Source organism: Manis pentadactyla, chromosome 16 (assembly GCF_030020395.1).
Source record: "Manis pentadactyla isolate mManPen7 chromosome 16, mManPen7.hap1, whole genome shotgun sequence".
Lineage (NCBI taxonomy): Eukaryota > Metazoa > Chordata > Mammalia > Pholidota > Manidae > Manis > Manis pentadactyla.
The window spans coordinates 31,725,322-31,752,539 of record NC_080034.1 but is presented as its reverse complement, the minus strand read 5'-3'; the positions used below and the strand labels follow the sequence as shown (position 1 = coordinate 31,752,539).

The following is a 27,218-nucleotide window of genomic DNA, read 5'->3' as shown; positions in this document are numbered from 1 at the left end:
GAGAGCGCAGAGGGACCTGCAGCCCCAGGACGGGAGGCAGAGACTTTCTGGAAGGGAGGGCATTCTTTCTGGGAGAAAACTTATACACCAGGCTGCCCGGGATCCAAGGACAGGGGATGGAAGGCGGGCACCTCCCTGGGAAGATTTTTTAACAAATCTTTTACTTCCTCCAAGCACCTTACAGCTTCCATTCTCGAGCTCCCTCCTCCCGCATCAATGCCATTTTCTTCTTCAGCAAATCCACAGTCCTTCACCGTTCATGTTCTTGTGCTGCCATTTCTCATGTCCCTTGCAGAACCACATTCCTCTCTTCTGTAGATATTTTTAATACTGTGAGAAACAGCCAAACCATGGTTCCCACTGCCCAATGGCCACTCTTCTTTCTTAAAGAAGCTCCTTATTATGCGGTGGGCTGCACCTTCCTCAAGTCCTGGGACAGGGTCCAGTCCTCTAGGAGGCAATCCACCTCAGGTCACATGCCCACTGGGGACACTCAAATGTCCCCCCTTCATAGGGGTATCCCGCTGAAGTGACCCTCCCATGAGGGTAACCTTTTCCATTCTTTGGTCTACAATGAATCCTGCTGGCTAAGCCAGTTGTCTTGACTGAGTGTTTCAGTCCCACACAAGCTCACTTTGGATTCAAAGAGACTGAGAAATGACAATGGAACATTCCTGGGGTAAAAGGGTTACACCCAGCTCTATTCTCCTGGTGATAGGCTGAGCACTAGAATCACATCTGCATCCAACTGTCTGCAGGTCCATAATCCTCCTCCATCTCTGCCTCCACCCAGAGCACCTGGCAGAGCTCTTTAGATCGTGACTCAGTCAATATCAGCTTATTGCCGATGGATGCGCAAGCACTAGCCTAGCAGTAGGCCAATTAGAAAACCAAGTAGTTTAGGGTCAGGTGAGGATCTTGGCCACAGGAGCTTCCGTTTCCCCACACTGAGATAGCGTTCCTGAGAGACACTGTGCAGAAGGTAAAGGATGTAGCAGAGGACATGCTCTGTGGAGCAAGATAGCTGCCGTCAGCTCCGGAAGTGGAGGAGGCTACACTGAAGGGGAATGAGGAGGCAGAGGTGGTGCTGGAGGCCCCAACCCTCCTGTATTGAAAGCCTGCCCAGCTCTAACCAAGTGAATAAAGAGAAAGCAACTGCAGGTTCCTCCAGGAGAGGTACAGCCCGCTCTCCAGGGCACAGTGCACTCTATGCTCCCCTAGACACAGGCAGAGCTGGTGGATTTGGGCTTCCAGTCTCAGCAGAAACCCTCAGAATCCATATCAGCCTGGCTCCTGCACCTTTGGGAAATAGAGGTGGATAGTATCCTCCTGTCTGAATCAGAGATGGGAAAGCTGGCTTCCCTGACAACTCATCCTGCCTTGCAACAGCCAGTGCAGAATGTACACCAGACCCCTGGAACCCATTCCCTTCTCAAATGGCTGATGGCCACACTTCACACTGTACACACAGCCCAATCCAGTGACTTACCATCTTCCCCACTAGATGGCAGATGCATGCCAAGCTCTAACAGGTGTTACAGAATTTGGGCATGAAAAATACCATTTATAACCCAGTAAATTATGACCCAAACGGGGAGCTGTTTACAGTGGAGATAAGGGTATGGCGCTGCAAATGGCTCCTTGAATTGGGCCCTTAGTAGCCATTCTTGCCCCTCACTTAGGGCAGCCAATAAATGAGGTTACCCATATTCTGGCAGATGTGGAGGAAACTGAAGTGATGAAGGCACAGAAGGGAGTGCAGTCCCCTACTGAGAGGAAGGACTTAAAGGGCCCTGTGAACGTCATAAGGACCCAGATATGGATTGATTTGAGAGGCGCAGGAGCGGACAGAGAGAAATTGCATGGGAAGTTGAACAGAATTTTATTGGAGCTGTGGTAACAACTGAAGCCAGAGCAGTGGTTCCAGCAGCTGAGAATCAAGAAATGGAGACAAAGCCACAGTCTTGGCCTGTGAGCCTGCAAGACTTCCTGCTGGACAGTGAGCCATCCTCACCTGAACCCACACACGAAGGAGATTGGGCTATAATTTTACTGAGTGGAGGGTCAAGGCACCCGCTTCGGGGCACCAGGTGGGGACCAGAGGCCACATGCTCAAACATCAATTCATTGGTACCCAGTGAATGTTCAACACATGCCAGCTCTGGCAGACACAGGAGCTGAATGTTCACTGATTTATGGCAACCCTGAGCAGTTTCAGAGACCCCCGCTGTTATAGTTGGATACAGAAGTAAGGCCACCAGAGTTAATCAAGCCTGAATCCTGTGAGGAATAGGGCATCTATACCCGAAGAAATATACTGTGTATATCTCTCCAAACTCTAAATATATTTTGGGGATTGATATCCTCCAGGGCCTATGGTTGCAGACCACTGCAGGTGAGTTCAGACTGAGGATATGTGTGGTAAAGGCAGTTCTGAGTGGACATGCGAAGCACCTGCCTGTATCTTTTCTTGTGCATCAGCACGTGTCTAATGCCAAGCAATACAAATTCCCTGGAGGGCATAAAGAAATTGGAGAACCCCTCCAGGAACTGGAAAAATGGGCATTATAAGGCCTACTAATAGCCCTTTTAATCTCCTGGTGTGGCTGGTAAAAAATCCAGATGGCTCCTGGCATATGACCGTGGGTTACAGAGAACTGAGTAAGGCATAGCCCTCTGCAGGCTGCTGTGCCCTCTAGTACAGCCCTCATGAATACCCTAAGTCATGAACTACGGACATATTATGTTGTGGATCTTGCTAATGCTTTCTTCTCCATAAACACAGCACAGGACAGTCAGGAACAGTTTTCCTTCACATGGGAAGGATGGCAGTGGGCTGTCACTGTCCTTCCATGAGAGCACCTCCACAGCCCCACTGTGTGTCATGGACTTGGAGCCCAGGATTTGCAGCATGGGAGAACCTGCCAATGGTGTACTGTAGCATTATATTGATGGTATCATGCTTACTGTTTATTTTCTTACCAGAAGTCCTGTATGCAACAAACATTGCGCAGCACCTAGACTGGTGCAACACGTACAGGAGAAAGGATGGGCTGTGAAGAGCAACAAGTTTCAGGGTCCTGGTTTGTCAGTCAAATTCCTGGGGGTTGTCTGGTCAGGTAGACTTAAGTTACCCCAGAAGCAGTGATTATAGATAAAGTTCAGGCTTTTCCCAGTCCCACAACCATCACACAATTGCAAGAGTTTTTGGGTCCTTTAGGCTACTGGAGAGTGTGTATCTCACACTTGGCACTAATGATGAAGCCCTTCTACCATGTGTTATGAATGGGCATCAGGTGGGCCTAGGATGAGACGTGCATTTTCTTTCACTGCTGAAAAATGGGCCAAGGCCTTCTAGGCCTTGAGTGTGACAGACCTGTCAAGACCCTGTGAGATGGATGGCCATGTGACCATAGACAGTTAAGGCTGGGGCCCTGCAAGTAGCTTGAATGGACTCACCAACTTACTGAATTCTCGTCAAAATTCTGAAAAAGAGCAGATGCCATTTGCTGCTGGCATCCCCATGAGTTGATGAAGCAGATGAACTGGCCCAGGTATGGTGGCTAGAAGGAAAGCCTGACTCTGATGTGACCCGATGGTTAAAAAACTGTTTGTTGCATCCGGGGCAAAAGACAATGTGGGCTGTAGCCCCTCAGCAGGGCCTGGACTGATGAGCCCAGCAGGAGTGCACTGGATGCTCTAAAAGGGACTAAACACCAAGGGAAACAAAAGCGAAAAGGAACAAATGGGACGACATCAAGCTAAAAAGATTCTGTGCAGCAAAGGACACCATCAGCAGAACAAAAAGACATCTTACAGTATGGGAGAATATATTTGTAAACGACATATCTGACAAGGAGTTAACATCCAAAATACATTAAGAACTCACACACCTCATCAACCAAAAAAGAAATAACCCAATTAAAAAATGGGCAGAGGATCTGAACAGACACTTCTCCAAAGAAAATATTCAGATGACCAGCAGGCACATGAAAAGATGCTCCACATCGCTAATTACAATGGAAATGTAAATTAAAACCACAGTGAGATATCACCTCACACCAGTTAGGATGGCCACCATAGAAAAGACTAAGAACAAGTAATGCTGGCGAGGATGCGAAGAAAGGGGAACTCCTACACTGCTTGTGGGGATGTAAGCTAGTTCAATGACTGTGGAAAGCAATATGGAGGGTCCTCAAAAAACTAAAAATATAAATATCCCACTCCTAGAAATTTTCGCAAAGAGAACAAGTTCTCAGACTCAAAAAGAGATATGCACCCCTACGTTTATCACAGCACTATTTGCAACAGCCAAGATGTGGAAGCATCGAGTCCATCAGTAGATGAATGGATAAAGAAGAGGTGGTACATATACACAATGGAATACTATTCAGCCATGAGAAAGAAGCAAATCCTACCATTTGCACCAACATGGATGGAGTTGGAGGATATTCTGCTCAGTGAAATAAGCCAGGCAGAGGACAAGTACCAAATGATTTCCCTCATTTGTGGGGCATAACAATGAAGCAAAACTGAAGGAACAAAACAGCAGCAGACTCACAGCTCCAAGAAGGGACTAGCGGTTACCAAAGGGGAGGGGAGGGGGCGGGTGGATGGGGAGGGAGGGAGAAGAGGATTGAGGGGTATTATGATTGGCACACGTGGTGTGGGGGGGATCATGGGGTAGACAGTGTAGCCCAGAGAAGGCAAATAGTGACTCTGTGGCATCTTACTACACTGACAGCCAGTGACTGCAATGGAGTATAGGGGGGCCTCGATAATAGGGGTGAATGTAGTAACCACACTGTTTTTCATGTGAAACCTTCATAAGAGTGTATGTATCAATAATACCTTAATAAAAATATAAAATAAAATAAATAAAAGGGACTTACACCAAGTCCCACTGCAACATGGGATGATACCTAAGGGCTGATAGTCCTCAAGCGGCAGGTAACAAATCCTACCATTTGCAACAACATGGATGGAGCTAGAGGGTATTCTGCTCAGTGAAATAAGCAAGCTGGAGAAAGTAGAAGCATCAAATGATTTCACTCATCTGTGGAGTATAAGAACAAAGCAAGAACTGAAGGAACAAAACAGCAGCAGAATCACAGAACCCAAGAATGGACTAACAGTTCCCAAAGGGAAAGGGACAGGGGAGGGTGGGTGGGAAGACAGGGAGAAGGGGGAAAAGGGGCATTATGATCAGCACACATAATATAGGGGGTGGGCACGGGGAAGGCGGTACTTCATGGAGAAGACAAGCAGTGACTCTATAGCATCTTACATGCTGACGGACAGTGACAGGAATGGGGCATGTGGGAGGGAATTGATAATGGGGGTAATCTAGTAACCACAAAGTTGCTCATTTAAGTGTATATGAATCATACCAAAATATAAAACAGTAACACACAAACAAAAAACAATATTGGGGTTTTGGTGCTGTAGCGATCGTGTTATGGGGTTAGAGTTGCAGTGCGGCTTCCCGGAGCGTCCAGGCTGCAGCAGGTATGAGTGGCATCATTCAGCTGGGCAGGTTGGGCACCCTGGCACCATGAGCACGTGCTGCTGGGGATGGAGCAATGGCAGGTGGGTTGATGCTGTGTGCGGCAGGATGGTCCACGACGGGCGTCAGCAGGGGGACAGCAGAATCACCTGTCTGTGGGGAACAGGAGAGAGAGAGAAAGTCCCTGAGAAGCCAGTGGAAGTGGGGGCTGAAGGCCGTAGTTTCCCTCACTTATAGGGTTGGCCACGTTCCTTGTCTTCTCAAGCCCACCCTTGTCCTGCTGGCCCGAATCCCACTGATCCCCCCGCCAGGTCTGCCTACGGGCACCATGGAGCGCGCTAACATCAGGCTTCCGAGAACCTGTCTCTCCTGCATCAAGCCTCAGAGCGCACTCTGCCCGTTTCCTGTCCTGGGCTCCTCTGTCTCTGGCAGGAAGTCCACACTCACCTTCCTGTGTGCCTACTGCCTGGCCAGGCCCGTGGCCTCCCTTCTCAGGCCTACTCGAGCGTCTCCTCTCCCCTGGGCACCTGACTCTGGTCCACCCTATTGCAGGCCTCACAAAATCACCCTCCCCGAGAAGAAGCTCCTGGCAGCTGCCACCTTCAGCTGTGCTTCCCCTCTCCTGGGAATCCAGCTCCAGGGCCCAGCTGCCTTGCTAGACTCCTCACCGCCAAGGCCCTCACTTGTCACCAGCCTGGCCTGCATGCATGCAAAGCCTGTGACCCTGCCCTGTGTGTCCCTAAGCTCCCACTCTGCCCCTGGGGCTTTTGCGCTGGAGAGCTGTCCACTCCCCTGGCCTAGCCCCTGACTTTTTGCGAGAACAGAACAAACAAGGCTGCCTATGGTAGTGCATGAAAGGCCACGAGGGGCCCGGTGACACCCCCACCTCTCAAGCCCACTGCACATTTGCAGACTCTCCTCACCCATCCCCCCCACACCTTGTCCGTCATGCCACTTTCCTAAGGCCAAACTGGGGGCACTCTGGCCCTACAGCCCCCAGAACACTGGACCTGGATCCCCCTTCTCGGCACTGACGTCAGTCTTCTTGTGCCCACGGGGAGGTCCCAAAGAGATTAACTGTTCTCTCTTGGGCATATTCTTAACTGTTTATTTTTTCAGGTCAACTTTAGAATCATTTTGATCAAATTCTCTAAATGTGTGTAAACAAAAGCTTTGGTCGCTACAGGGAGCTGTAGGAGGAAATGACACCCATTTTGTCTAAAAAGGACTTCGAGAGGGGGTGGCATGGGTCACCCTTGCTGGGAGCCCTTCTGTTGCCTGGGGCGCCCGTTCAGTGAGAGGGCAAGATTTCCATCCTGAACCTGACTCTCCTGATGGATCTACGAGGGTCGTTTCCCATGAACTGTGGGCTGCCCTGGGCTCAGGCAACGGGGAAGAGAATCAGGACGTGTGTGTGAGTGTGTGTGTGTGTCTGTGTGTGTGTGTGTGTGTGTGTAGGAGGGATGCTCTGTAAGGGAGCATTAGGAGAGTGTGTGTGTGTGTGTGTGTGTGTGTGTGTGTATGTGTGTGTGTGAGTCTGTGTGTGTGTGTGTAGGAGGGATGCTCTGTAAGGGAGCAGTAGGAGAGAGACTCCTCTGGGATTTGAAGGCAGTGGGGCAGAGACACGGCCTGTTTGCCAGAGCAGAAGTGGACAAGGCTGCCTCTGTTGGTAGGTGCAAGGCCACAAGGCCACTCCTTGGCAAAATGCCCCCAGGCACACTGGGCTGGCTGGCTGGCGCTGAGATCAGGCTGGGCTGGGGCCCTTCCTGCTCTGCAAAACTGCAGGGCCCAGTGACACCAAAGCCTCTCAGCCCATCATTACCTTGAGGCCTAGACTCTAACACTGAAGGCTTAAAGAGCAGGAGCCAAAACCCCAGCACCTGTGAGAGGGTCCGGATGTCCAGCTGGAACACTACAGTCCTGGGGTCTCCAGGGCTGTGGCAGGGGAGAGGGGGGGAGCCCGTGCACAGGGCACAGCTCTCCTCAGCACGAGCTCAGTTCATGTAAGAAATCCTGCGTGCTGCCACGTACTGTTGGGGTGACCTCGCCCACTTCCATGACCTCTGAGACCCCCACTGTGCCACCAGCGAACAAACAGGTGGTCACTTTGGGCTCACAGCACTGCTGGGACGACTTCAGAGGTGGTCCTGAGGGGCCTGGCCAAACCCTGGGCAGCTGTACATGCCCAGAACCCATCACTCTGCTACCCTCCTCGCCTGAGCTGGGCCCTTGGAAAGGTGACCATCTCAGACAGTTGCTCGGGGTCCCCACCCACACCTTGCTGGGCACGAAGGCCATCTTAGCAGCTTGCTCTTGTCCACCCTCAGGTCGCTTGCCTCCCCTTGCTTGAACTCTCTATCTGGCCCTGTTGTCCCTGCCCCTGTTCCTGCATGGTGTCTCCGGGTTGTGACTCCACTGGGCAGAACCTATAGATCACCTTCCACAGGAGACCTGAACCTCTGATGCCAGGCAGTGGCCCTGCTGGTCTCATCAGCCATGTGCAGAGGCTGCTGGGGCTGCCCAGAACTTCTTCCTGGGGGGGTAGGGCTCCTCCAGGCCCCTCCTCCAGGCGCCCGACACCCTTTCCCAGTGGGTCACAGGGACCCTGCAGATCTCTCCCTCACTCTGCGGAGGGGACCTCTGCAAGAGCAGCAGGTGACACTCACATTTCCAGGGAGTGTTCATGGAAGAAAGAACTTGGCACAGACCTTCCCCGGCTTTCCCTGCCCTGTGTGGGCTCGTGCCATTCAGTTTGTTCTCCCCGATCCACCTGCGGGCCAGTGAAGCCCGAGCTTTGCTGGGGCGGACGACAAGCTCTGCCAGAACCGCTGACTGGCACCTGTCGGGCAACCACCCACAACCCGAAGCCTGGGCCCGTGCCAAGGGGGAGCCCCAGGGACTGGGACCAGCCTGGGGGTGGGGAGGGAATATGAGCCCTCGTGCCTTTTCTCTCTCCCAGGCCTCTAGGGCCCGGACGGTGTCTTGTACTGTGGCGCCATGTGATCGAAGCACAGCACCCATAACTTCACCACCACAGAAGCCCGGCCTTCTGGGCCCGTGTCTCTGGGGCAGGAGCCGGCTGCCCCTGTCCTCCCTCAGCCCAGCCTGGGGCATCAGCACCTGTCTAGGCCCTTCTCACCTGCGCTGTCGTTTCGTCTTTATTACAACACGACATAATCACCGTAAGGCACTTCTTTCCCAGTGACGCCGGGATCTAGAAAGAGAAAACAGTGTCTGCTTCCTTGCAGGCAGCTCCTGGGGTAGGGACGCTGTAGCTGTTGCCCTGCACCTGTCACTTCCTGGCCACTCCGCAATGTTTGCTGGGAGAACTCAAGGACCAAGGAGTCGCTCCCTGTCCGTTAGGAGAGAGCCGTCCTAGGGAAAAGCCAGCAAACTCTTAGTTTGCAAATAAGCCTGTTCCCAAAAGGGCAAGAAATTCTGTCATATTCCCTTCGTTCCCTGCGGCAGCTCCCTTAGAGACCTGGTCCTGGGACTCTGTGTCTTAGAGGGTGGCCAGGGTTTGCAAGGACAGGGCTGTGCTCACGTGACCCTGGTAGATTGGTCTCCCCAGGCCACCTGCATCCATTCAGGGTATTGACCCGGACAGGGAGGCCCACCTTCCACTAACCCCACACCCTCATTTCCTGCCCCGGGACACCCACCTGAGGTGAGCCATGCTTGCTCACCTGATACTTGGGCTCTGTGCGCACCTGGGCTGGGCCTCCCTCACAGCCTAATGCACATAAGATGCCCACCCTCCACTCTCCCCAGCACTGCTGCCCCGAAGGCCAACCCCACCATAGCCCCTCTCTCAGCCAGGATTCAGGGATGAAGGCCTGTGAAATGCAGCGCCACATACATGAGAGCCCAGACGAGGGGACAAGGTCCTGAAACCCGAGCTTCTTTACCATACTTCACCTGAGTCCTATGGAAGAGCCTCCTACTCACAGGCCCTTGGGGATTGAACAAAAGCCCCTTTGTTTCAGTGGGAATCATAGCAGTTGCTGAAACAGGCCCGAGTTGCTAATTCAGTGACAGAGGCCCTTGGTCAGGCTCTGATGAGAGCACGAGAAGGGTGCCCTCTGTGTGACACTGTGAGTCCCACATCTTAGAGGGGGCCCCTCTCTCTCTGCTCAGGGCATGAGAGCTGCAGGGTGCGGGGAGGTCTCCCTAGGCTGAGGGGGGCCTCATTGTGAAGGCCAGTGTGCCCTCAGGCTCTGGCACCACCACAACCAAACATGCCCTACCGTGTCTGGTTTTGGTGGCAGCTTCTGGGAAACAGAAAGATGGAGTGATAAACACAGGGTGAGAAGGGCTCTGGCTCAGCCATGCCCCCAGGAGGGGACCTGCTCTGCAGCACAGGGACAGAACAGGGCTTTGGGTGTCCATCTGGGTGCTCGCTGCGTGCGGGTCTGCGGCCAGCTGGCTCCACCTGCCTGAGCTGAGCCCACACTTCCCCGTGGGTCCCCGGGGAGACATTCAGCCTGGGATGCTTGGTGCTGGTACAGGTGTCTAACCAGGTGGTTTTCATCAGCAGCCTTTATGTCTTATGAAGACAAGAGATCCTCCCCTTCCCCTCCTGCTCTTCCTCCCCTTCCTCCGAACACCCTAAACCTCCCCTGCGCTTAGCCCTCAGGGAAATCCAACCAGCACCCTGGCTTCCTGTCCTCATGCCCCCAGTTTGCAGACCTCAGACCTGCAGGTGTCTTGCTGGTGCTGCCCTCTCACACCTCTGGGGGTCCTTCCTCCCACAGTGTCCCCACACCTGTCCTTGGGAGCCCAGCTAGCCAGGCCTCTGCACTCACCCTCCCCGGGGCCCGCCTCTGCCGTTTGCTGTTGCTCTGGTTAGGCAGGACGCTGGCCACATGCCATGAATGAAACATATTTTCCCCCAGTACCCCAGGGACCAAGGCCAGACAAGACACCAGACCTGGAGCTGCCATGGCACGACTGGGGCCACTTCATTTCTGTCCCCTGCCCAGCACGGGGCCCAGAACAACATGGTCCTGAGTAGTGACTGGGAGGGAAGGACAGGGCTCCAGAGATGGGCAGAGGCCACGTCTGTTTGTAAAGGCACAGCTGCCCCAGAGGAGACGAATCCTGGGGCACCTGGCCCTCCCTGTGGGGCCATCATTGCCCAAGCAGGTTCTGTGTTTTCTCCAATCCACAGTAGAGGTGTCTCCCTGGCCTTTGTCCCTTTGAGTCCTTCAGAAGCCTGAGTCAGGGCCTGGGGTCACTTCTCCTCAGGGGGAGGGCAGTCCACACGTCCCCTCTCTGAGGGAAGCCTGAGGCACAAAGCTCCTTAGAGGCCAGGCTGTGTGCCCAGGAATGGGAGGGCAGCTCTGAGCCTCCATGTGCCCAGGTGCTAACATTGGAACTGATGGGACCTTCCCACAGGCGGAATTCTGGGGCAGCCAGGAGTCCTGATACTTTGGGAGGCTGGGGAGGGCCTGGGCCACAGGTCTGGTTAGTCAGGGGTCACTCACACATGCAGTGCAACGTCGCCCGATACAACAGCACAGCAGCACGAGAAAGGGCAGCAAAATGAGAGGCATAGCCCAGTAGAGAGGTTTGAAACTGAGGACTGGTCTGTAAGGCTTTTTATCCGGGCAAACATGCCGTGTGTCACCCGGCACAGCATGTGGAAGGGCATGTCGTTGGGCAGCTGGTGATACGGCATCCAGTAGGGCAGGAGGGGTCCTCTCCTGAAGAAAGCACACGTTAAGTCCTCGGTGCACCTGTGGTGCCTATCGCTTGGCATCCCACCCCACACCTCCAAATCCACCTTTACACTAAAGATTGCCCCTCTCTGAGAGGGCCCAGCGGGACAAGGAGCCCAGGGCTGGACCATGAGGGCCCCTGAGGAGCCCTGTGCCAGACCCCGCTCAGAGGCTCCGCCCCAGAGCCCTTTCAGGGAGTCCGGCATCCTCCGTGCTGAGCCACAGGCAGCTCCCTCTGCATGCCTGGGCTGACAGCACAGGGGCCTGGGGAGGAGCACACCAGAGAAGGCAAACAGGGGGTGCAGGGGGGGCTGCTGGGGCCGGGATGAAGGTGAATAGCAGGATTAGGGCAGCACCCTAGGTCTGTCTCCCCACAGCCTCGCCCTCCCTGCCCCCTTCCACAGAGCCGCTCAGCCCCTCTGAACCTGCACTTCCACATCTGTAGGAGCGAGTGAGTGGACTGCTGTGAGGTTTAGAGTTCATAGCCCGTCCTAGTACAGGGCAGGCCCGTAAGGAATGGGGGCTCCTGTCCTGTTGTTACTCATGGCCAAGGAGAAGCTCACTGCATCTGTGCAGTCAGGTGCTGCAAGTCCTGAACCGTTAAACCAACTGAGATGCTTCAGAGAAGTGGGAGAGGAACAGGGCGAGACTGACTCAGTTCCCAGGGGGCAGGCCAGAGGAGAGGAGAGGCCAGGCCAGGGCTGGGGGAGAAGCCACTGTGCTGGGCGTAGACACCAGCTGGCTCCTGAGTCCTTTTCCCAGTGTCCCTGTTGAAGGGCGGTTGTCACTGGGTGGGATCCTGATGGGCAAATGGGTCAGTTCTGCCTGCTGATCTGTGAGGAGACATCCAGGGATAAGTATAAACAGACATGCACAGGAGCGTCAGGGCTGTTGGAAGCCAGGCTTGGGGACAGGGGCTGTACCCACAGCTGGGCCAGAGCACCAGTGCAGTGGAAATTCACCTCAACTATGCAGGGCCACAGGTGGTCCCAGCCTCCAGGGCTCCTGGGTCTGGGACCCCAGTTTTGAGGGCCTGGACTCGAGCTCCCTGCACACAGCCTCCAGCCTCCACCCCTCACCTAAGCCAGACCCAGATGGAGCTCTGAACTCCCCACCAGGAGAACCAGGCCAGGGAGGCGGCAAGGTGGGAGTCAGGGGGCCGGTCTCAGCATTGTCCCGGAGTCCGCTTGGAGCTCCAAGTGCTCGGTGCCATATGCCTTCAGGGACCCTTGGCTTGCAACAGAGCAGAGGAGCTGCACGGACCCAGACACTTTGACAGAGGGAGGCCCAGGGCACTTCTGAGAGTGGGGGCACAGCTCCCCAGTGAAGGGCTAAGGGACTGTAGTGGCTGTGATGTGCTGCACAGGTGACCAGCTGCACAAGCTGCTTGCTGGGCCTGCCCTGGGCATTGTTCCTGCCTTTTGCTTCCCAGTGTGTCTCTCCACCCAGTGAATGGACTGAGCATAGTCCCAGAGGGAGGCTGCAGTCTTACCCTGGAAGTCACACAGTTCCTCCTGCTGACATCAAAATCGGTCTTGATAAAGGAGAGGCCATTATTCAGGCTGATATCGATAAAGATGGCCCTAAAGCGCAGAAAGGGCAGGCGGTGACCAGCAGCCCAGACGGCACAGTGCGTGCACTTGGCTCAACCTGCAGCCTGACAGTGGTCCTCGTTGTAATGGCTCTGATCAGTGGGCATTCAGGACACCAGATAGGAGGCAACACGGGACAGGAGAGCCCACCCCAGGCGAGATGAGGTCAACCTCTGCAATGAAGGCTGAGTGGGCTGTGAGGAGCCCTGCATGGCCCAGATGCCCTCGTGGCCATGGGCACAGTGGCCAGGCTGGCTGTTTGGTGTCACCTTCCAAACTCTTTTCTATGACAGGGTATGCTGGATTGGCCCTGAAAGGCTGCCTAGGGCCCTTCCCCTCTTGCATCCTGCCCTCCTTGATATAACCTGGGTGACAGGGGATCACAGCCCCTCAGGGGACCACCCACACAGGTGGGTGCACAGGAAGCCCTGAGCTCTCCCACAACAGGTGTGAGCAGCTCGGCTAGACGAGCCACCCCCTATGCAGCTCACGCCATAGTGCCAAATCTGACCCATTCCCTGAGCATTTCACTTACTGGTGCTGATTATTTAACTTCGGTCCTGGGCATGTAATGGAGGTATTTTGCACAGATAGAGCCTCTATTCCTGGAAGAAATTTACAAGCAAAGAATGTGAATGGACATGTCCCCACATCCCCGTCTCCCCTCCTGTGGCCTTTGGCAAGCAGAGCCCACCCTTTGGCAGATGTCGGCTTCTGTTCTCTGCCTTCCTCAGAGCACCTACCTCACACCAAGAACCGTGCTGCTGACTCAACTGTCAGATTAGCTACGACCTTCTGAACATTCTTACCCCTTTGTTGGAGTTCATAATGAAAACTAAATGCTAAGTATGGTCAGGGGAAAGGATTTCTGTGTATTAGTTTTGTATACTGCAACTTTGCTGAATTCAGATATAAGTTCTGGTAGTTTTGGAGTGGATTCTTTAGGATTTTTTTTGGCATCGTCTTTCAATCTCAAGTGAACACACCATCCAGGGAGAACTGGCAGACACTCAGAGCCCTGGGGCTGCCTCGACTTCCCTCCCACAGACTAATGGACTCGAGTCCTTGCCTCTGAAGGGACGTGAGAGCCCAGGAAAGGGAGGGGGGTGCAGCTCTTAGGGCACACCCCACCCCACACCCCGCCAGGGCTGCAGGAGAGGCTGCTCCCAGGGGTGGGATGGTGCTGGGGTCCGATTAAGTCCTGGGCACGAGTGGCAGGTGCTCAGGCTCCCAACCAGTTACCCCTTCCACTGCCCATGTTGCTTATTTTCACTGTGTACATAGTGAATGGTCAGCACGGGCTTTGAAGGCTTGGCTTGCTGTGGGACAGCTGTCCCTGCAGGGAAGGATGGGCTACTTACTTGCCGTTTCCTTTCCAAGTCGAAATCGACAGACAACTTCATCCTTCTGTATGTTTTTAAAACCTTTTCCAAAAACCTTGACTTCATCTCTATCTGCAAGAGTAATATCCAAACGTCTCTGTGAGGAAGCGCTGAGGTATTTTCCTCAGATCACAACTATGGCAGGCCGCCCCCAAAACAGAATACGCCCGAACTCTAGGGAGGAGGCAGCTGTAGCTGAACCCACATCTGGGCAACCCCCTGGCCAGATCCTCCCCAGGGGTCACTGAGGGCCCACTCTCAGGAGCCTGGGCTGGGCCTCGAGCACTCAGGGGCCCCTCCCCACCTCCCGTGACCCATGAAGTCCATCCATTAAGGCACCCAGCCTAGTTCCCTCCATTGGGGCAAACCCAGCCACGGGTTTCTGCTCTGAAATACCAAGGTGCCCCTAATGGGCACAGGCAGGGACCAGGCAACCCTTATGTAATTGAGAGAGGAGCCAAGACATCCTGGTGAGTCAGCCCTGTGTCATGTCTGAGCTGCACACGCACACCTGGGGGCCTGGGGACTTTCTGCCACCTGGAGTCAATTCTCTATTGCCCCCCCTCTTTCTGGGGGCCTATGGCAGAATGGAAACCGGAGAAGCCAGGCCCATTCTTGTGGAAACAGAATGTGGGGTTTCAATAGGGTACGTGGCTTCCCCCAACACCTGGCAGTCAGAGGGTCAGGATCTGATCTCAGTGGCCAATCCAGGACCACAGAGGATGCCACCTCTGCTCTAGAGCCAGCTGAACACCTATCACGCAGCTCCTCTGGATTTCAACTCATGGGGCTGTGACTGCTGAGCCTCAAACCCTAGAGGGTACGGAGCAGGCCTGAGTCTTGTGACGAAATTTGGCAACAGCCTCTACTCCCGTGTCTGTGACACACAGGGAGTGTGGCAGCTCCAGGCAGGGCTGAGAGCATGGCAGGTGCCGGCACCCGTGGGAACGGTGCACAGCGCCCCTCTGCACCATGTGTCGTCCCCTGCCTTGTGTCCCTGCTGCCCTTCAGGCCCTGCTCTTGGCTACTTGCCCTCTTGCAGGAACTACAGCTCTCAGGGGTGTGGTTCCCTCTGGGAATTGTAGGCAAGTGGGGGCAGGATGAGGTTTCAGGGTTTTGAGCAGCAGAGATGTTGAGGTAAAGGACTGTGCTCTGCCCAGACAGCTGCTCCTTGTACCTTCTATCTGCCCGCACCCTGTTCCTCCAACAGCAAAAACCCCAAGAAAGAGAATCCAGGAGTGAGCAGGGCCAGCTTGCAGGGAGCTGTACTTCCCCCGCTACACTCCCACTGCCCACCAGCTCTGAGAGCGCAGAGGGACCTGCAGCCCCAGGAAGGGAGACAGATCCTTTCTGGAAGGGAGGGCATTTTTTCTGGGAGAAAAGTTATACACCAGGCTGCCCGGTATCCAAAGATAGGGGGTGGAGGGCAGCTCCCTGGGAAGGCCAGGTGGAGCTGGGCGGTGAGGAAGGGTGGCTGACCGCCAGGACTGGCAGGGGCATAGCGGGAGCTGACTGCCCTGGGGCGGCCAGGTAGGGGCTGGGACACCACGTGCTGCCCGGCACAGTCTCGTGGAGAGAATTCCCACGCTGCTCACACACTGTTCACCTGTATGTCCCCTGCCTGCAGCTATTCTACTGCTGCTACTGATCCCAGGAGAACCCTGCCCATGCCCACAGAGAGGGACGCTTGGGAAGACCCCACAGGGAGGCTTGTACTAGCATCTCCTTCAGAACAATCTTACTGTTGAACAAGGGAGACTAATTAAATTAATTTGGTGCTTCAGTGTAACGGACTGCTGTGCAGATGGCTGGAAAATATTATGTAGTGCATAATCCCACTAATATGGAAATATCCTTGTCAAGTTTACTGAGATAGGTGTGCACACGTGTAATCAAGTTCTCATTACACAGGTATGTAACATAAGTATAGTGAAGTCCTCACAGTAGTTCTCTCTGGGAGAGAGTGGGATGGGACCAACGGGGACCCTCATCATAGTGGAGGGACAGTGGCTACCCAGGCTGGTGGCAGGAGGGTCCCTTACTGCACAGAAGGCCCTGCAATGGCCAGTCTCATGAGGAAAACAGTTCGAGGCCCCTCCTCCAGCATGGCCCCCCGGGGGTGAACAGCCCCAGCATCCCCAGCAAATACACAGGCAGGATGAATGCCAGACCACCGTGCCCAGCGCGCCAGGCCAGAGCCAGCATTCATAGCACGTGGGCCCACCGAGGAGAGGTGCAAAGCAGCGGACTGCCTGGAGGAAATGCCAGGAGGGGAGCTGCCCCCAGGGGCAGGGCTGGAGGCAATTGCCTGGGAGGGCATCCAGGGGCTTTTCCTGGGCAGCGACAAAGTCTGTATGTCCATGGGCCGACTCACACAGGGTCCCGTGCAATTCCCAGCCTTGTCAGATGGCACCGTTACCATTTCAGAAAGAGAACTCTCAACGATCATTAGTCCCTAGTTTGAGATATGCAGACTGAAGGGTTTCATGGGAGGTAGCCTGATGTCGATATTTCACTGTGAGAGGCTTCAGAAATCAGATGGGTCATTGAAGGAGAGAGCGAGAGCCAGCAAGGACTGGTTCCACACATGACCAGACAATATGGTCACACAGGAATTCTGAGGACCAGTTAGTGGAGATGGGGGCTCATCGTACAATTGTTTCCAATGCTGAAGATTTTAAGCTTTGCATAATACAAGATTGGAAACAGAAAGCTGCATGATAGAAATAATATCATGGACAGAGCCCAGCAGAAGTCATGGTGCAGCTTGGATGACAAGTGACTAATGAGAGGCGAGAACCAAAGGCAGAGGGAGGCAGAGGGGGTGGTCCACCAGGAGCAGCTCTGAGGGTGAGACTCCTGTGAGGTGGGCCTCAGAGGATGGGTGGGAAACTGAGGCTGGGCTTACAGTAGCCTAGCTGCCCAACCCCACCTCTGCAGCAAATGAGGTTTAGAGCAGAGGGGTGCTTGCCTTGCAGGTTGTCAGCTAGTGAACTCAGATTCCGTGGTCAGCCTGGGGTGGGTAAGTGGCCTCTCTGAGCACTTGTACCTGTGACAGGCTGGGGCACAGGCTTAGGGGCAGGGAGGAGCCCTTGAGACTCATGCCCAGCCCCTGCCTGCTTCCTCAGGGCCCCCTGATTGCATCCCCAGGGCAGCCTGATGAAACAGGTTCTTCTACTTCCTTTGGGGGGCCAGGTTTCTGCTTTGTACTTTCAAGTGACCGTCACTCTGTGTAGTGGCCTTTGACAAGAAGGCAGCAGTATAACAGATCAGAGCCAAAACTCTGGGCCACACTGGTAGAGGGCATGTGGCGGGAACCTGTCACTTCATCTTGGCTTCCATGGGGGATGAATGGTGACTGGCACCCTCACTGGTCACTGACAATTGTGGCTTCTCATGTTAGTCAGATGCCGTGGCCTGTGTGTCCAGCAGACATAATCACAGAAATGAAGATGTCAAACTGGCTGCACAGCTGGGCGCTTAATCCAGGAGGAGCACGGAAGGCCCCCATGTGTGGGGTTGCTAGGCACCCTCCACACTGCATGTTCAGAAGATGGGGAGTCAGACAGCTGCCCCCAAAAGCTGGCTCCGTTGGAAGCCATCATCCCGGAGGTCCCTTACCCATTCAAATTACATTTCAAACACTACTCAGACTTGGATTTCTGGGGTGGTTGCTAAATAGTTTGACCTATTGTCCTGGTTGTATGTGTTTGGGTCCCATTTGGTAGTGTCATTCAGGTTTTTTAAAACAGTTTTTTACATTTCCTAATTAATCTTTTGGGTGTGAGATTAAAGAAAGTAATTACACTAAACTTATGTGGCGGTCATTTTGCAGTACAGTCACCCAGCCATTGTTCAGTGCGCTCTAAAGTGATAGGGAGCCCATTACAAACCTGAGCAAAGATGCCAGCACATGCCCACCCCCCAGCACACCCCAGGCACCATACCTCACACAGACTTACATACGTACCTGACACAAACGTTCTATGGACCCAATGCGCATTCCAAACCACAATCCCCCCACAGACACCACATTCACGTACACACAGCACATTATACACATTCACACCACACACACCACACACACACACAGTGTACTCAAACACACCGCACAGACTGGAACCACGTACACCAGTCCCACCACACACATGTCACATTCACAAAACACACACACACACACTTCTGTGTTTACAACAGACACTTCAGTAATTACCTCTGGTGCAGATAGCGGAGAAATCCACAGACGTAATCTGCACACATGAGCTCAGTATGAGCTGAAATAGAGAGAGAGGAGTGGCAGGGTCACGGGAGGGAACGGCGGGGGCACGGCGTGCAGCCCCCTTCATCCCCCCTCACTCACTGGGTCAATGATGTCTTCCAGTCCAGGGTACCCACTGTCCACTTGAAACAGATGATCCTCTTCACCAGCAATTTCCAACAGCTGAAAGGGAGAGGAGATGACCTGAGCCCACAGCCAGGGGTGATGACGCAGAGGTCCCCATCCCAGGAGACAGACACCGGGGGCTAGACCCTGGCACCCACCAGCAGCCCACCCTCAGGGAAGGGAAAGCTCTTCCACCCTCACCTCTGCTGTGCAGGCCTTACACAACACTTGTTATTCATTGTGAATGGCCACCTTGCACATCTTTCAACTCCCTGGGCCCAGTCTAAGTGAGAGGGCCCCGACCCCACTCCCCAGGCACATTTTGGTGGGTACAGGCCCATCCTCTGGGTGACCCTGAGAGAGCCATCCTTGAAGCTTTCCCCAGCTAGACTCACAAGTGGACCCGTCGTTACCTGCTCAGAATTACCTGGGATAGCTGATAATTTTGCACACCCACGAAATACAGAGTTGCCCCCAACTGCTTGGATTTTGCAGCCTGAGAAAGAGGAAGTGTTGGGTATAATAAATTTGGTCCAAATATGTGGACCCAAAGGCTGGTAACAATGGGCTCGACTCACTTCAACTTGTGTTTCTGCAAACGATTCTGCCAGCAGTTGTTCACCTGTCAGCACGATGATGAGGCTCGGTACCTTCGCTCCTGTGGGAGAGGCGAGGCATGTCTGGGTCAATGAGAGCAAACTGCCTCAGGCCTCCAGGATCCAAGCACTGCTCGCCACACCTCACCCTCCTGGGGAGAGGCCACCCCGACCTGAGCACATGCCTCCCTTATGTCTGGAAGGCTTTGCAGCTTATCATGCAACAAGAAGGGCCCCTAGCCCAGGACCCACTTTGCAGATGAGGAGACTGAGCACAGCTTAGGGATCTTCCTACAGAACTGTCACTTCTACCAGACGGTACAACCTTTCCCCTGAAAGGCAACTCCAGCAATTTCACAGGATAAGCATCAGCCTTCCAGATGAGCAAAAGCAGGAGCGGGCACACCTCCTGTGCAAGACTCCCGCAGGTCCACGCACGCCTGTTCCAGCTCTGGGCCTCACCCACAGCTCTTCCGCGGGCACCTGTAGACCCAGGCTCAGGGCTTGAGGTCAGAGGCAGGTGAGCAGGAGACCCCCTCCCCAGCTCAAAGTCCTTCCCTGGGCCCACACATCTTTCCTAGACCCTACAGCCAAGATGAAGATGTTTCTGGGGCAGGCACAAGACTTTTATACTACAGGAGACACAGAGCAGGAGCATCAACCCAAGGGAAGTAGCTGAAGGGAGAAGGAGTCAGGGAGGAATGTGTGCTCAGCAAGGGGGAAGGTCAGGCTCCCTTCTTACACGGAGGCCCCACCGCTCTAGGACCCACTGGGTTTCCCCCTTTCTTCTTCAGGCAGCCCAGCTCCAGGGCCAGCGCCTCGCATTTCCTAGGAACCGCGAAGTCGCACACGCGACCCCTTGGTGTGCTGCGGAGCATCACGGGGTGGTTTTCATCCCCACTGCTCAGAGCAGGAGGCTGCCGCTCAGAGAGGGCAAGCGGCTGGCTCCAGGAGTCAGAGCTTGGATGCGGCCAGGGACGGTCTGCACCGACCTCACTGAGGCCCAGGCCTGGCTCTTTCCCCGGACACCATTGCCAAGAAGGCAGGAAGCAGCTCACTTACCTGCAGCTCGTGTTCTTTCGATCTGCTCATTGGCCTGCAACAAAATGAAGGACAAAGTGTTTCGGGGGTACAGTGAGATGACCCAATGATGACCCTCTGAGAACTTGATAAAGCACAGCCACATCTCAGAAATCTAGGTTCTGTACCTTTTTCAATCCGTGCTGCATATTTATGGCTCCAGAAGGTCGTACATTGAGCAATTCAACAAGAGCATTGTTTATTTTTGTTCTGGGAAAAAAAAAAAAACAATAAGTCAGAGCAGGTGGTAGACAGAATGAGGGGTTGCCTATTCCTACCAGCCCCAGGCTGTCCTTGTCCATCCGCACTGCACGGAGCCCTGCCGGGAAGGGAGAGGGCCAAGTCAAGGAGGCCTGCCCCGGCCCTCTGTCCTGTGCCTTTGGCATTGGCTGGCCTGGTTCCCACCTTCCCAGTCCCTATCGGGTGAGCAGGGTGGCAAGGGGACGCTGCTTTCTAGGCCCTTAGGTGAGGCCTGGCCTTCTCTGTGCTCTGCTCTGTCTAAGCCTTGCAGAACTAGGGGCCTCCCCCAGGGGTCCACCCTGACTGTCCATGGTGAGTACGGGGGGATCCCAACTGCGACTCCATCACAGTGTGACTAGCAGCACGACCGCCCACGGGGGCCCTGCTGAGGGCACACTGTACTTGCACACTTAAGGCAGCACTTGGAAAGGTCACCGTGCTCACCCTGGCCCCTCCTGTCCACAGGCCCTGGGACCCTCCAGTGCAGGGTCCTCAGGCTCTGTCTGGTGCTCCTCCCACTCTCAGGGGGGTTCCAGTCATTTTCCTCCATGAGAATCTTAACCTCCCTGCTACTCAGAAGTTCCATTACGTCCCACCTCCCACCTAGACCCTCCTGGGATGCAGGCCCACGGGGCCTTCCTCCAGCACCCTGTCCCAGCCTGGTGATCAGGACCCACTCCTGGGCTCACCTGACCAGACCCACTGGGAACGTGCTCCCCTCCTGAAGCACCCACACTTGGCTGATACCCATCCCTTCCTCCCTGGTTCTGATTGGCTCCCTCTTTCCCCAGCGGCCCAGGACAGAAGGTGACACAGCAGGTGCCGGGCTGTGTCCCAAAAGGCCCCCCACATCTGCTCCACCTGATTAGGGAATCTTCACCGTCAGCCTGTTCTAGGGAAAGCATAGAGCACGGAGGGAAGGACTAGGGTCAGGTGGAGGGCTGGGCTCTGAGGGGAGGAGTCTGTCTACTAGCACGGGGTACAGCCAGTGTCAGTGCAGAGGCAGCAGCGGGGCCCAGGGGGCCAGGGCTGAGGGTCAGGGAGGGCAGTGAGGGGAGGGTCCAGGGCAGCCGTGCCTGCACACCAGTGGGTTCCTCAGTGCGGGCTCAGGGGCCCCCTCTGCTCCCTGGCCCTCCCTGATCGCCGGGTCTGCTTTAGGGGATCAGTGAAACACTTACCTGTTCGAGGTCAGCTTCATGTGGATGCGGCCGTGTGTCGAGTAGGTAATGAACGACATACGCTGTTTGGGGCTTGGGAGGAAACATGGGCTTGTGAGCAACTATACACCCAGGCTGGAAGTGATGCTGATATGCAACAGGGAGGGGGTGCCCACCAAGCTCCCTGTTCTCCATTCTGTCTCTTTTCGTGTGGAGTCCATTTCCTGGACTCCAGAAGTTCTCATCACTTCAGTGAAGGATTATGAGGCCTGGAAGGCGTGCAGCCCTCTCGTCAGAGTGCGGCATAGCACCCTGTAGACCCAAATCCCAAAAGCCTGCTCGCTCTCTCTGCCTCTCTCTCTCTCACACACACACACACGCACACAGGGCTGCTGCACACACAAGGAGATAGGCAGCTTCGTGCTCTTCCACGACGGCCCTCCCAAGCTGGCCTCTCCTCTCCTGTCAAATTCTTGGTACTTTCACTTCTCCTCCTCCCTGGACTATCTTCCCCACCTCCCTCCCCCGCATCTCAAAGAAATTATCCTCCCTCATCAGCCATTAATATTCTCCCCTCCCTTTTCACCTTCTGTCCCCTCTCTTCTGATCGCCTGGCCCTCATTATCCTTTAGTTACATTGTTCCCACAGGTCCCTATATGAGCTCCCCACCGGTCCTGGCTCTTGCCCACCATTATGAGACTTCTCGGCCTGGAGTAGAGCTGGAGTCCAGTCTTTCTGGAGTGCCACCAGCGTCTCTGATCACGCATCATCCAGAGCTCCCTATGGCTCACAGCAGGAAATGCAAGCCCTCCCTCCTGGCATTATTGGCCTCTTTTGCCTTGGCCACAAGTTGACCTCTCGCTTCATCTCCCAGCCTTCCCATGTTAATCATGTTCAGCCAAATACACCCCTTACTGCTCAAAGGACCTTCATGGCTCTTGTTACCCTGTATTTCTCATCCTTCAAGATCTAGATAAAATTTCCACGTCCAGATGTTTAGTTACAGTGTTCAATAGTTTGCCTAGTTCCTAATCTGTGAGGTCCTCCAGGGAAGACTGTGCCCCTGAAAACAAGGCCTGACTCCCAGGAAGGAGCCAAGCAAGGCTGCAGAGATCTTAGGAAGCAAATGGGATCTGTCCTTCTCTCCTGCTTCAGAACACTGCCCTGAGCTTTGCGACCTGAGGCAGTCCCATGTCCACTGCATCTAAATAGCAATGTACTCAGTTAGAGAGGAAAACGCCCTGCAACACAGAGCTGAAAAGCCATACTTTTTAAATCTGTGCACCAAATCCCGCACAAAGCTCTGTGTGAACTCCCAGTTGTCATTTACACTGCGTGATCTGAAAAAGAAGAAGACATGAGTCAGAGGTGGAGGTGCATGTATCATGTGAGCATGGTTTCTGCCTTCCCTGCCTTCCTGCAGGCCCTTAGCAAGCTCCTCCACGAGAGCCCCCAGCTCCTGAAATAGCTAAAGCCAGCACAGCTCCTGGAGTGAGGTCAGTGGGTTACCCTCGTGGTGACTTTAGTCAGCGTGAGTGGCAGCAACTGACCCATTAGACGCGTGTGGTAGGGGATGGGGGACTTCTCGGACGAGGGGCTTTTGGTGGCAAACACGGACGGTTGGTCATGCTACATGGGAATGTTAGGAAATGAGGTGGGATGCATTGGTCTGTAAAGCCTCCCGAAATTCTGATATACTGGCTCTCCTGGTCCCCCATTTCCCCGTGGGAATCACCATTCCCAGCTCTCTGCTCCTCCTCCAGCCCTCGAACACGGGGGTGGGTCATGGCTCTCGGCTCTTCCTCCCCACCGTTCCTTCTGCCTACAAGGCTACATCTAAAACCGTCAGCAAACAGTGAGGAAACTAAGGACAGATGACCCCAATATCAAGATTATCCAGTGAGTACGTATCTATCAGGCACTTTACGTACATGATTTCTGATTCCAGAACAACCCAATGATTGTACAATTATTCCCACTTTTCAGATGAGAATATGATTCCACAGGTCATAGAATGTGACACAATTTCAATAGCTAGCATGGATGTGAACCCAGCCCTGGCTGCAAAGCCCACACTCCACCCATCGCACTTGGCAGGTCACGGTGACACTGAGGCACACAACTGCTGGGTAGCAAAGCAGCAGACTTTGTCCCCCTACTTAGAGATTTTCTCTCAGACCGACACTGAAGTGCAGGACAACTCCATTCCTAACTAATGATGGCAACACTTTCTCTTTTCCTCCCCATTTCCCATTTTCCTCCCCATCTCCCTCCTCTGCTTTCCCATTGAATGAAAAGGACACTCCAAAGACCATTTATAGGAAACAAGAGTCTTCAACCCACTATCTATTCTGGGATAGTTGTTAATTGATGTAATTTGGAAGGAAACCCTTGATTCCATAACACAAGAATGTGAGAGCTCGTAGGCAACCACGGGGACCTACAGTCCCCAGCAAGGAAGCAGTAGGGAACAGGGCAGGCACGGGGGCTTCTGGCACTCAGGGCTCCGGTCATGACTTAGTGCCCCACTCGTCAATGAGAATGGAGAGATGGGCATCAATACACAGCTCCACTATTAAACCTTGAGGCCAAACGTCCTAGTGATATAACTATTCTGGGTGAATGGATGCATAGAGCAGAATCATATCAGGGAGCTGAGATGTAACTAAGCTAAATTCTCTTCTTCCATAGTAAGAAGTTAACAGAGAATATGTAACCTCAAGCAGCAAGAAACACCATAAAGTATACACATATTTTAGCGTATGAACACAGTATTAGATACATGGTCACAATGTCTAGAACATACAATCTGGAATACTTGCACATGGCTGTCTCTGAAAAATAGCATCAGAAGTAGGGTGGTAATGGGTAAGAGCCTCAAGGTGGTTTTTCTTTTCTGTGTGTGTGTATTTATAATAGTATTCCAGCTTAAATTTATGTTCAAGCATTTCCTTGATAAATTTAAAAATGAAATTACAGACAAACTAGTGGCAAGAAGTGTGAAAATGGCAGACTTGGAAGCTCTAAGCCTTCGATTCCACAAAGAAACGCTGAACAACCAGAGGCTTAAATCTGATACATGCTACAACATGGGGGGACCTCACACAATAAGGCAAACACAAAATGCCAACTGTCGTATGATTCCATTTACATGACGTGCCCAGGACAGGCAAATCCATAGATACAGAAAATAGGAGGTTGCCCGGAGTTGGGGAGGGGTGCATGTGGAGTTATTGCTTATACAAGTCTCAGAAGCCCCTGTCCCCGAGAAAGCACACAAGCCACGGCTAGCTCCGTGAGGAACAGGTGTGAAGGGCCCTGAGAAGGAAAAAACAGAAGACACGGAACGGCCCATGCAAAGGGGCGCACAGATCCACAGCCAGGCCTGCACAGCTCTGCGCTTCCGCTCACCTGAACTCGGGAGGAAGCTGGGCGGGACGCACACACGCCGAGTCCGGATGCTTCGCTGAGGGCGCCCCTCCAGCTGTCATCCTCTCTGAGAACCTCTCACCCTGCCTTTCCCGAGGGAGCCCCATGCAGTGACGGGCGGCCCTAACGTCTGGCCCGACTTGGGACAACCCTGAGGGCCAGCTGAGGCTGTCAGACCCGCACGGAAGCTCCACCTAATCCTACTTCTGCCCATGTTGTCACACAGGGGTTGGTGCCAAGGTGCTGGTTAACGAGCATCCTGCACGGGCTCCATGTCTGGAGTGGACGGATCTTGAAGCTCTGCTCTCCCCCCAGGCCATCCCCTCTTCCTCCACCTTTGTCACACGCGTGGTGCTCCCCTGGATTCTGCCTCTCCATTATCCTCTCACTGGGCACACCCACCTTGGGATCCTACCCGACTTCCCCCAGCCTAGCATGAATGAACAGGACCACTCATCACATGGTGACGGCGCCCAGAGAACCTCAGGGGGGCTCCCAGCAGAGACACTGGGCTCACACATCCCCCACCCCAGAGGGCACATGGGAAGAAAGCTGAGTCAGGGAATCTGGGCTGGGTCAGCGGCCCCTGTGGGGCAGGGAGGTCCCAGAAGGTGTGATTTTGGCTTAACTGGCAGTTCACTTTCTACTTATATTCCATGACTATATCTGATGTAGTGCTGAGCAAACTACCTACAAGTTCCCCTTCACCTTCATCGCAGCACGGTGAGATGGGTGTGAAGACCCCTACTGTACAGATGGGGACACTGAGGCACAGAGAGATGAAGCAACTTGCCCAAGGCTCCCTGACTGGTGAATGGAGTCTGCCTGACTGTAGGGCTGGGGCTGCCTCCCCCTGCCTGTTCCCCAGGAAGGGCAGGGAGCAGCCCCAGGAGGGAGGATGTTCTCTCTCTCCAAGCACTTGTCACCCAGCGGGCCCCGTCTGGGGGTGCACAGCTCCCGGCCCTGGGGCTGAGGTTGCCGTGGTTTCAGGTCTTGCCTGGTGGCTGCAGCAACACTCTAGGCACATTCCCCACTGGTGGCCCAGGGCTGGGAAGTGGGTGTGTAAAAGCTTTCTTGGGCACCCTCAGCTCCTTCTCCCGTTTGCACAATCTGGCAGGGTTTAGTCCTGGCCAACCAAAACGGCAAGTGTCAAGGCGACGGCCATGGTGGGGGGAAGGGAGCACAGTGCTGTGGCACAGCCTGTCCTGGAGCCTGAGTGGGGTACAAGGGACTTCAGTGGCTCCCCTTCCTCTCCTTCCTTCTCCACTCTCAGGGCAAGGCCTGTACTCCTCACCCTGAGCTGCCGGGAGAGCCAGCTGTGGTCGGAGGGGCGAGGGCTGCCTGCCAGCATTTAAGAAGCCAAAGGAGGCAGTGGGAAGAAAGGGGCAGGAGTGGGAGGTCCTGGCGCAAAAGCTGTTGCTCTAGTGCCTTTCTCACAGGCCCATGTCACACTTCCTTGGGGGGGAGAGGGGAGTATCTTCCCACCGTCTAACGTTTGGAAGCAAATTAGCTCGGCTGACACTGAATAAATCACTTGCACCTCAGCCTCAGTTCCGTCATCCCAAAATAAGGAAAGATCCATTGCCTTAAGGTTTGGGAGGCCTAAATGGGAGGGCACGTTGTCTGGCACATAATGCCCAATTATTACACATGCCCCTCCTGCACCCTGAGCCCTTCCCCATCCATCCCAGGGCCTAGATGTGCCTGAGCAGGCCCACCAGCACAGAGCAGGGTGTGGGCAGGGGCACTACAACAGGATGGCAGCTGAGAGGACCCTGCGGACTCACTGGCCCTCTCTGGGAAGACTGACCCAAGGAGGCTCTCAGTCCCCCAGGACCATTCAGACACCAACCCAAGCCCAAGGTGGGAACCACGAGCCCCCTGGGCTGGGCTGAGGATCAGTGAGGCAAGAGCTGCCCAGGGCAACTCAGAGTCCTTCCCCGAGACAGCGAGGAGGGACTTTTCCTCCTTGGCAGGGGAGGCTCCCAGCTCTGCGGGTTCAGCTGGGCCTGCACCCCCTATCAGCAGTCTCCATGGAGACTAGGGGGAGTCAGAGGCAGTCCCCCCGGGGATGGAATGAGGCAGCTCAGGGAGCCTGGGTCCTGCAGCCCCTCCAGCCTCTGGGCTGCTT

General features: G+C 54.5%; 3 protein-coding genes across 5 annotated transcripts in view; all 3 read right to left on the bottom strand.

Moving 5' to 3' along the window:
* Positions 1 to 3,663, bottom strand: part of LOC130681228 (anthrax toxin receptor-like) — a 29,097-nt gene extending 25,434 nt beyond the window's left edge. Inside the window, exon 1 of one of the 2 annotated variants that reach the window (XM_057493831.1) lies at positions 3,460 to 3,663. In XM_057493831.1, coding sequence (XP_057349814.1) covers positions 3,460 to 3,506 — 47 coding nt within the window. In that variant the 5' untranslated portion in view covers positions 3,507 to 3,663. The remainder of the gene's footprint in view (positions 1 to 3,459) is intronic. The other variant, XM_057493830.1, reaches the window with a different exon arrangement.
* LOC118933416 (anthrax toxin receptor-like) overlaps positions 1 to 27,218 on the bottom strand; it is a 100,451-nt gene that overhangs the window by 55,794 nt on the left and 17,439 nt on the right. The gene's annotated exons all lie outside the window — the stretch shown is intronic.
* LOC130681227 (anthrax toxin receptor-like) overlaps positions 3,812 to 27,218 on the bottom strand; it is a 47,754-nt gene continuing 24,347 nt past the window's right edge. For both annotated transcript variants that reach the window (XM_057493829.1, XM_057493828.1), the window contains 14 exons: positions 22,927 to 22,998; positions 21,679 to 21,750; positions 20,389 to 20,470; positions 20,243 to 20,276; positions 19,163 to 19,242; positions 19,012 to 19,080; positions 18,561 to 18,641; positions 18,414 to 18,474; positions 14,180 to 14,272; positions 13,354 to 13,423; positions 12,719 to 12,809; positions 10,993 to 11,211; positions 8,646 to 8,720; positions 3,812 to 5,659 (listed from right to left, as the gene is read on the bottom strand). In XM_057493829.1, the coding sequence (XP_057349812.1) occupies positions 5,525 to 5,659; positions 8,646 to 8,720; positions 10,993 to 11,211; positions 12,719 to 12,809; positions 13,354 to 13,423; positions 14,180 to 14,272; positions 18,414 to 18,474; positions 18,561 to 18,641; positions 19,012 to 19,080; positions 19,163 to 19,242; positions 20,243 to 20,276; positions 20,389 to 20,470; positions 21,679 to 21,750; positions 22,927 to 22,998 (1,234 nt within the window). In that variant the 3' untranslated portion in view covers positions 3,812 to 5,524. The remainder of the gene's footprint in view (positions 5,660 to 8,645; positions 8,721 to 10,992; positions 11,212 to 12,718; positions 12,810 to 13,353; positions 13,424 to 14,179; positions 14,273 to 18,413; positions 18,475 to 18,560; positions 18,642 to 19,011; positions 19,081 to 19,162; positions 19,243 to 20,242; positions 20,277 to 20,388; positions 20,471 to 21,678; positions 21,751 to 22,926; positions 22,999 to 27,218) is intronic.